This window comes from Cebus imitator, unplaced genomic scaffold (assembly GCF_001604975.1).
Source record: "Cebus imitator isolate Cc_AM_T3 unplaced genomic scaffold, Cebus_imitator-1.0 Scaffold246, whole genome shotgun sequence".
NCBI classification, from domain to species: Eukaryota; Metazoa; Chordata; class Mammalia; order Primates; family Cebidae; genus Cebus; species Cebus imitator.
The window spans coordinates 816,121-825,247 of NW_016107561.1; the positions used below are offsets into that span (position 1 = coordinate 816,121).

Consider the following 9,127-nt stretch of genomic DNA (forward strand, 5'->3'; position numbering starts at 1 on the left):
TGCAGGCACTCCAGAAGTTCCTGGTGCCCCTTTGCAGTCAGTGCCCATGTTCCAGCACCAAGGCAAGCACTGATCTGCCCTCTGCACCTACTGATTAGTCGTGTCTGTTCTGGCACCACCATGGAGATGGGATCAGACGGCATTTATCTTCTGTGTCTGGCTGCATTCATTTAATGTGGCGTTTTGGAGATTTGCCCATGCAGTTGAGTATAACAGTCATTTGTTTCTTTTTATTAATAGCATCCCATTGTGTGGATTTATCACTATGTGTATTCATTTCTCTTCTATTGGTGTTTTAATGTTCTTACCTGATGTTACAGAAGGTTATCATCTTCATATCGCCCCTCACCCCACTTTGTTTTACCCCCCCGAGGAACCCCCGAGTCAGAGTACCAGTTCCTGTTACCCTTGAAGCTGTACCTTCCAGCGGGTCCTAGTAGTACATCCGTCTGGGACTGTCCACAGATGCATGTCCTGCTGACTGGTGGCAGAGACAGAGATGGGGTGGGGAAACCGAAGCAGTGCCAGTCTGGCTTCTCTCTGAGAACAGCACATTCTGGGCTGAAAATTGCTGTGTGTCACCTGCTGGTCAGCAGAATGAAGCTGTAAAATTCGTGCCTGTGCTCAGCTGCACCTGCCGCAAGTAATGCCACTAACTGGGCGACAGCAGTCATCTTACAACCCCGCTTCACATGCCTCTCAGTCACTGACACGTGGCATCCGTTACGCTGCACTATGCTTGCCATTTTCAGTTCGTTAGGACCAGAGTGGGTAAAATTTTATTTCAAAATCACATTTCCGCATAGCACAAAACACAGGCCTGAGAAATTGTTGGTTAAGACAAGCAGAGACTGTGACACTCATGTCATAGAAATAAGCTGGGGTTTCCAGCATTGTCTGAAATCCCTTGCCTTTTAACTTACATACCAACACGGTAACATAAAAAAATAAGCCAACATTGGTATGCTTATTTTTTAACATTTTGTTTCCCAAGAATTTCTATTCTTGTAAAATCTGGAAGTAATCTGCAGGACAGCTTGTTGTCTCATCTTTTTTCCCAGTGGTCATCTGCAGTAGTGCTCGCTGTCCTGTTCTCCATCCTATCACCAGGGTGACTCCCTTCCACAGCCAAGCTCACAGCTCAAGAGTCATGTTGCTTTCAGTCATTGTTGTTTGCAGGTCTTCCCGTGTGGATGCAAGTTCCCAGGGCCCTTGTCAGTTTGTTTGACACAGACCTCCCCAGTGCCCACCCCGTGCCTGACTGGTACCAGTCACCCAGCAGATCACCCAGCAGCATGATGCATGCTAGCCTGGCCACAGGTGCTCTTGTTAGGCACAGCATACCTGGAGCTTTGGGGATGACTGAGTGACTGTGTGTCCTTTGTAAACCTCCCCCCGCCCCCACCCAGCTCCTCATGCTGCATCCACATTGGTAGAGTCAGTCACTGATGAGCCATTCTGCCTCTTGCTCATCCTCGTGATGTGGCTGGTGGCTCTTAGTCATGCAGAAGAGTGGGGGCCAGTCGAGCTTCTTGACTGTCTGAGTCCAAGCATGCCAAAACCTCCCGTCTCCCTTCCTCCCCACCTTCCCTCCCGCCTTCTCAGCACCATCCTCCAGCACTCCACACACCCACGACCCGGCTCTGGGCTGAGTTCAGCACCCGCAGGGTACATCTGTTTTGTCTTGGCCTTCTCTAACAGAGAGGTAGCCCTCTGTGTTTCCTGCGCATCCTCTGGACATTGTCTTGGCTGCCTGGGGACTCTCCAGCCCCTTGCTCAGAGAAGCACGTGTCCCATTGTCTCCTCTAAGGAGCCTTCTGCATTCCAGCTACACTCCCAGGTGCCTGCGTTTTCTCACATGGCTACAGGGCATCAGCCCTATTGACCAGTATCACTTTGGCCCACTTGGGAGACCCAAGAAATGCAGGACTACACACAGACAACTTAGGTCACACACATGATGTCTAGGACAAAAGCTTTCCTGATTTTAATCATCTGGGCTTTGTTTAGGTACCATAGTAACAGTCTCCCCTTGTCTCATTCTGCTCTGACTCCTGCTCGGTGGCCTGAGAAGGAGGGAGAAGCAGAGAAAACACGAGTAATGAATGATAATGAGGATGTATAACCTCACGGAAGTGTTCCAGGGAAAACTTGCAGACCATCTGCAAATAATTATCAAGTACCCCCGTCAGTGGCAGCCATTCTCCTTTCAGTGAGCTTCCCCTTCTAATTTCAGTCACTCTGGCCTTAGACACTTAGGGCCAAGAGATCTCATCTGCTGGGTCCTCCCTGAACCTAAAAGACCCTGAAGTGAGACATGGTAAATTGCAAAACTGCAGGGCAGCAGTTCAAATTGGATCTTGCTTTTACAACTGAAGAACCACATGGCAGGCACTGTGGGGCCGGGGACTGACGAAGTCTTGGAGCGGTATTAACCCGAGGCAGCAGGTGCAGACTGGTGGCGGAGGATGTGGGGTTTTATTGGCCTGAATAGATTTTTTAAATTTTGTGTGAACTGCCAGTATTTGGGAGACTGGACATAGAAATCCAGATTTGCCAAGATCCTGTGAAAAGTCAGTAAAAGCAGGAACTGGGGCCGACATTCCTGCAAGGCAGCACTCTCAGGGCAGAACAGCAGCTCCTCTTAGGGCAGGTGTGTGCTCTCCACTTGGCCATAGAACTTGGGATTTCTTGTCATGGAAGATCACCTTGATGACATGGTAGCCTCCAGGGACCCTCAGAATCCAACTGCACCATATGGAAAGGCTCATAGAATATTCAAAAGCACATAGAGGAAGGAGGGTTAGGTGGCACCCTGAGGGTGGGCAAGCAGTTGAGCCGAGTGTTCTATCTGACCCCTGGTTACAACTAGTTCACCTGTCCTTTCTCTGTCATCTCAGCCTTTCCCACTTACTATGTGCTTACAAGGACCAGAGTGGAGTTTTGGACAAGGGGCCATGGGAGACAAGCGGTGCCCAGAGCCACTGCACCTTCTCCGTGAAAGGAAGCAGGCACAGGCACATCTGGCCAGCCACCTGTGGTGAGCAGCCCTGGGTTTCACCTCTACTTCTCCAGTAGAGCACATGTGGTACCAGGATGGGACCAGGCTGGTTGTCATCAAGGGCGGTCAGTTCCGGGGATGCTTAGCTGTCATCCCAGAGGATGCATATCAAGATGTAGCATTTCCCTCCATTTCTGTCCCTAACATTCTCGTCTGTTCCATCATGTTTCTTTGTTGTTGTTTTTTAAATTATCCTGTCATTGGTATGTCTTATAGGTTATCAACCTGTGGCCTGTGTTTAACACGTCTTGCACGCCTTAGGAATTTTGTTGGACCTCACAGGCTACTTGCTGACTGGCCTAGATCTGTTTTGACACATCCTGTGAGGTTTGCCTATACCTCGTGAGCTTCTAACTTATTTACTAGCGGTGTTTACCACTAATTAGCTGCATCCATCCTCTGTAGGACAATTGGATGTTCTCAGATAGTATGGTAGACTCACGCTGTGCTCGCTCTTACCATCCATGCACTGGACCTCACTGCATTTTGCCCCTGACTAATCTCTGTCTATAGGCAATTGCAGCTCTTCAAGGAAAGAAGCTAACATCTATCAAGCACTTTCTTTACCCCAGGCATTTTGCTAGACATTTCCACAGATTTGGAGAATGTACCAAAATGGGGGTATATTCGTATTTCACAAATTAGGGAATTATGAATGACTTGCCCAAGGCCACACAGTAAGTAGATCCAGGTACCTAATGTTCGTGTCAGCTCTAAGTGGGTTGAGTCATACTTGTTCCCTTACTTACTCATTTTAATGTTCCTTCCAAATATCACTGCTTTCTATACATTTATAAGATGAGGCTATAATTTAGTATTGCCCTGGACATAGTGACCATTTTCAAATCCTTCCCTGTTTTCAAAATATACTGTTATTTTTGTGTACGTTTTAACTTTTTGCCTTGAATTCTGACCAAGTCATGAGCATTTTGTAAATTGGGGCTATTGTTGAGGCTTTGGTAAACCTGAAGAATCTGATGGTAGATAGGCCTGCCAGGAAGCATGAAGAAGAAATGCCCAAAAAATTACAGTTTGGGAGTTGAAGCAATCACATTTGCAGTCAGAGAAATTTCTCTTTATTTGGCAGGACAGACATAAGAGCCATTCCAGTCTATTAGATAAACTGTATACAGATGTATCTTTCAGAAATACTCTCTACCTGTTAGAATATAGATGTTCAGAAAGTGTAGAGTGTTGGCATCTGAGTCTGTGCTTATTAGTAACTTACGGATTATCTCCCTACACGTGTATTAGCACAGCTGAGACAAATGGAGTGTTACTTATGCAGTGTCCATCTAAATTTAAATCTTCAGATTCTGTACTATTTTAAAACAGAAATAGCAAGTGAAAGTAATTACATCGAGACTTGAAGACTCACATTTTAACCTAAGATTTTTTAAATTTGTCACCCTCCCATCTTTTTGCAAACTTTCAGTCTTCTACTGAAAAGTGAAAAAAAAATTTTTTTTTCTTCCCCAGTTTTCACACAAACCAACCGATCTTTTATATTGCCCTTCCTTGGACAGCCATGTTTATCTTCACAAAGTAAATGCTGCCTATGTAAGAAATGACTTAGAAAAAATGATATTGAGTTACAGGCACAGGAGAAAAGCAGTCATCACTTTATGGTCATGCCTTAAATTTCCATTTCACCCAAATTTCTATTTTTCTATTATAAGACTATATTAATATTCCTCCTTCCTTAGTTTCAGAATTTTGAGAGTTTTGCATCTCTTCCTAGAATAAAATTTGTTTTAAAAATCACAAAATTGTTTGAACTTTCCATTTTACAGTTGCTAACCACAAATATACTTACCTGTCGATAGTGGGTGGTATAACAGCATTTTAAGAATGAGATCACAGTGCCAGGAGTCACCATCTATTGAGTGTCCAAGCACTGCCTACTCTCTTCACATTTTTCTAGTTCATCTGCAGATTAAGTATCATGAGTGCATTTTACAGATAAATCAGGACCTGAAAGAATTTAGTAATTTATCCAAAATCACACAATTAATAAATTACCAGGCTAAAGTCAATATCCAAGTCAGAGTTAATTCAGAGCTTTTCATTATTTTATTCTCCCATGATGGCTGGTGGAGAGTTTACATTCCTTGGTGTGCCTGTGAATATCTGGGTAATTTAAAGGAAAATTGCTTAGACTGTCATGCGCGCAGTTTCCCACCATGCTAAAGTAGAATAACTCCCTCTATTCTGCACCTGCTCCACAGAGGTGTTGGCAGAAGGGGAAGCCCTTTGTCAGTAACAATCTTGGATTTAAAGGCCTCCATCTTCCAGAATCTCAGGGCCTTCACATATTCTATCAAATTTACCTTCAAACTACCCTGTGAAGTGAGTATACCAAAATAAGGGGTATTTCAGCCTATTTTGAAGATGCTGAAGTTAAAGCATGGGGGAGTCATTATTTCTGATTATTGCAGAAGGCAGGATTTGGGCCAGCTAGAAAGCCCTGTTGGACTTAGCAGCACTTCTTAGCTATCTCGATTGTGGGGAATCAATCACTAGGCTCATTGCTTCCTAGCACACCTGGTTTGGACCAGGTTCACAAGCCCGAGGCTCTGAGGCCCTTTCTGTACTTGTCGGTGATGCACCTGCGTAGAAGGTTGTCTGAGAGTTTCCTGAATCGGATGGCTGTAGAATCTCCTATTTGCATGGCTCTCCTGCTTTCAGGAATCACCACTCTCCACGCTCCGTATGCCTCCCATTTGTGTTACCACAGATGGGCAGATCCAAGTCTGGCATTACACTGCCCTTTCCGTGTGCAGTGTACCATCTTTAGAACCAGGCCTTTCCTGCAGAGGCCCAGCTTCTTCCCTCAAGTGCCTTTGAGACAGAATTTCTGCAGTTGGTCAAGCTTCAGGTTCACAGGGCCCACTGCAATGGGGAGGGGAAGCCCGCTTGGGTTAGGAACTGCTTACACAGTTGCTAATCTGACATGGTCCAGATGGCAGCTGTTCCCTTGCCTTGTGTCCCTGGATGGCTGCTGACCAAGTCTCTTTTCCTTTGCTCCCACCTTGCTGCAGGGCTCTGCCCTTCTTTGGGTTTTTAGAAGAAACCTGTGAATGTTCCCAAAGTGTCCCTAATGGAGCCAAAGGAAGATGATACATTGCATATCTCAGAGCAGATAGCTTAAAATACCCTAATAGACTATTGTGTTCTCCCAAGAGTACCAGCCTTTCCATTCCTCCTGCCTGGATATTCCTGGGAGCTCCAAGTGCTGCCACCTTACTGAGCCTAGGAGTTCAGCTCCAGCCTGCCTGCTCAGCCTTTATCCCCAAACTGTGTAGGTTAACAGGACCCACCCTCCTAAAGGCAACTTAGAGACTATTTGTTGTTTCTTAATGTGTCTTTTAGGAACCTCATACCGACCTACCCCAAAATTGTTTATCACAGTATTTTTTCTAAATCAATGTTATCTCTGCAGGGAATTTGGTAAATGAGATTTTCTTTTTCTTTGCTTTACAATTTGCCCTCTTACTTATTTCCCCTAATGTCTACTTTCTAAAACCTTTAAGCAGTTACAGATAAGTCAGAAAAGGACTATCATGTAGGTCAGTCTGCTGCCCACAGTTCAGAATGAAAAAGTAATTAGAAAATGTGGTAGAAAAGTGCATATTGGAAAGAGGCTGTGAGTGCCACAATCTCCGTTATGTATTCTCTTGTTAACAAATATTTGGTACCTGTAATATAATTTTTTAAAACAGCGTACTAGAAGCATCAGGATACTGAGGAATAGAAAAGACGAATAAGCAGTTCATCCTTTCGGGAGACAACTAAGCACAGGAAGAGAAACACATGAGAAAAGTAGAGTGGCACGGAGCCAGCGGCCTCATGGAGGCGTAATCGGAAGACGTTAAGGCGGGTGTACATGTTTGCTGGCTTGAGACCGATGGGTGGATTTCAGTGAGTGCAGACGAGAGAGGAGGTATTCTGGGCAGTGGAAACAACAAAGACAGAGGCCCGGGGTAGAAAAGGACAAATGATGAGTTGGTCATCGGAAGCAGTACAGAAGGAGGCTAGCCTCGAAAAGGGGCCTTCCTCTCACTTCTGCAAGCAAATCAGGAAAATTAAGTGAGGATGGAGAGGTTTTGAAGGAAGGAAAATGAATGTAGCAACAGCTTCATTTTGAAATGTGCTAAAAGGATACGCAGGGAGTTGATCTTAGGTGACTCTGATCACCTCAGTAAACCAAGATCATTGTGAGGATTGAAAAATCTAGAACATTTTGAAATGCTCATGGCAGAGAATAGAATTTCGAAGAATTTTCAAGTAGGACTGACTGCTGAGGTAGAATGGCATCCCTGCGTTGTAAATTATTCTGCTTTCCTAGGGGGCCATCATCAGCAGTGCAGGGCAGCACCCCGGACAGCAGACAGACACCACACGCACTCAGTTTGGGGGATTGTTTGGATGGGCCCCACCAGAAGGCCTAGGGAGTCAGGGATTTTGAGGTGCTGGTCTCCCAGTGACAGGAGGACTGACCTGGCATCCAGCGTTGGTAATTGATCCGAGACAAAGAAGGTAAGCTAGGAAACCAGGAAGAGGTCACAGTGAAGACAGCAAGGCAGAGTCTGCACCTATGGGGTGTGTATGCCCACAGAAATCAGAAAGCACTGGCACTGTCTGTCCTCAGAAAGATTTGGGGATGGTAGAGGCAATCACAATGAGGAGCAATCGGACGGCAGCCTGTGATCTCTCTGGGATATTGCTGTGATTAACGGGCTGTTGGTTTATTTTACCACTTCTGGCTAGTACCATTTGCATGAGTTGTCTGAGAGATTTTAATTAAATCTAATGCACTAATGCTTGTTACTATACAGATTCATGCATTTGGAATATATTTCATGTTTTCTCAAACATGCTCATAGTTATGTTGCTGCGTAAGACGTTCAGTAGAATTAGTTAATGAATTAGTCTCTGCTCTCTTGGAAACAGTGAGGCTTTCTGCACGTATCTTTTACCAGCCACAGCTTAGAGTAGCAGAGCCTAAACTTTAAAAATCACACATAGCTATCACTGGAAAAGTTATGAGCTGACACACCCACTATGTTGATTTTTATCTATTTAGATGGCATAGCATTTACAAACCATACATACTGTTTATTAGAACACACTTTCAGAAGTAGAGATGTAGAAAGAATAAGATTTAAAAAAAGAGAGAGAGAAATGGAAGTACCAATAGTTTCTTTCTCTGCCCTATGGAGCATCTTGTCTCTTCCACTGTGAGGCCCAGCAGCTGGGAGAGTGTGTATTAGTTTTCATTTTCTGTAGTATGCAAGCAGATTTTAATTAAACCTTATGCGCCAATGCTTGTTTCTATGACATATAGGCATGTTCATTAGGAATATATTTCCCATTTGCTCAGACGTGTTAATTGTATGTCACTACCTAAACTTTATTTTGCAAAACTTGGGCAAAACCTTTTTTAGTATGTATTAGGTTAATATTAGACCATTTCTTCTATACAGTTATTAATTACCAGGACTTTTTTTTTAAAAAAATGCTTGAGGTAGCTCCCCTATGTGTTGTTTTAAAAAGTATTACTGAAGAGAACTCTATAAGTAACTGTTTAAAGGGAGCCAGTTGGAGTATGATTCCTGGAATGAAAAACTGTTGATTCTCCTCTTAACACTGCTAGATATACATAACCAAAGAGCTACTGATGCCGGGTCTTAACACTGACAATCCTTAAACCAGCAAAATAAGTATGTAACATAAATTTGTGGGAAGCACTCAATTGAGAATTGTTTATAAGTAAATGCAGTCCATCTTGAGGACATGTTTATGGTGCTTAAGTTGCACCTGATCATTTTATGGCCCAGGAAAGAAGGATTTGTATCAGTGAGATCATTCAGAGGGAGAGAAGTAATGAATTTGCTCCTCAAATGTATGCAGTAATGATACCTTGCATTCTCAACATTAAATAATTAAGTGTTTTGGTCTGACTTATTTGTTGGACTGATCTTCTGTTCCTCCTCTCCGCATCAGCACCCCATTCCATGCCCAATTTTAATTTGGAACAGAAGAAGGCTTTTTTTTTTTTTTTTT

The 9,127-nt window shown here is 44.0% G+C and overlaps 1 protein-coding gene across 6 annotated transcripts in view; it reads left to right on the forward strand.

Annotated features, from left to right (window-relative positions):
- Window positions 1-9,127, forward strand: part of KIF16B (kinesin family member 16B) — a 294,367-nt gene that overhangs the window by 216,402 nt on the left and 68,838 nt on the right. Inside the window, exon 25 of one of the 6 annotated variants that reach the window (XM_017498608.2) lies at window positions 2,901-3,059. The exons of the other annotated variants lie outside the window; for them this stretch is intronic. Within the exon in view, the coding sequence (XP_017354097.1) occupies window positions 2,901-3,044 (144 nt within the window). The 3' untranslated portion in view covers window positions 3,045-3,059. Of the gene's footprint in view, window positions 1-2,900; window positions 3,060-9,127 lie in introns of those variants that run through there. 6 annotated transcript variants of the gene reach the window in all.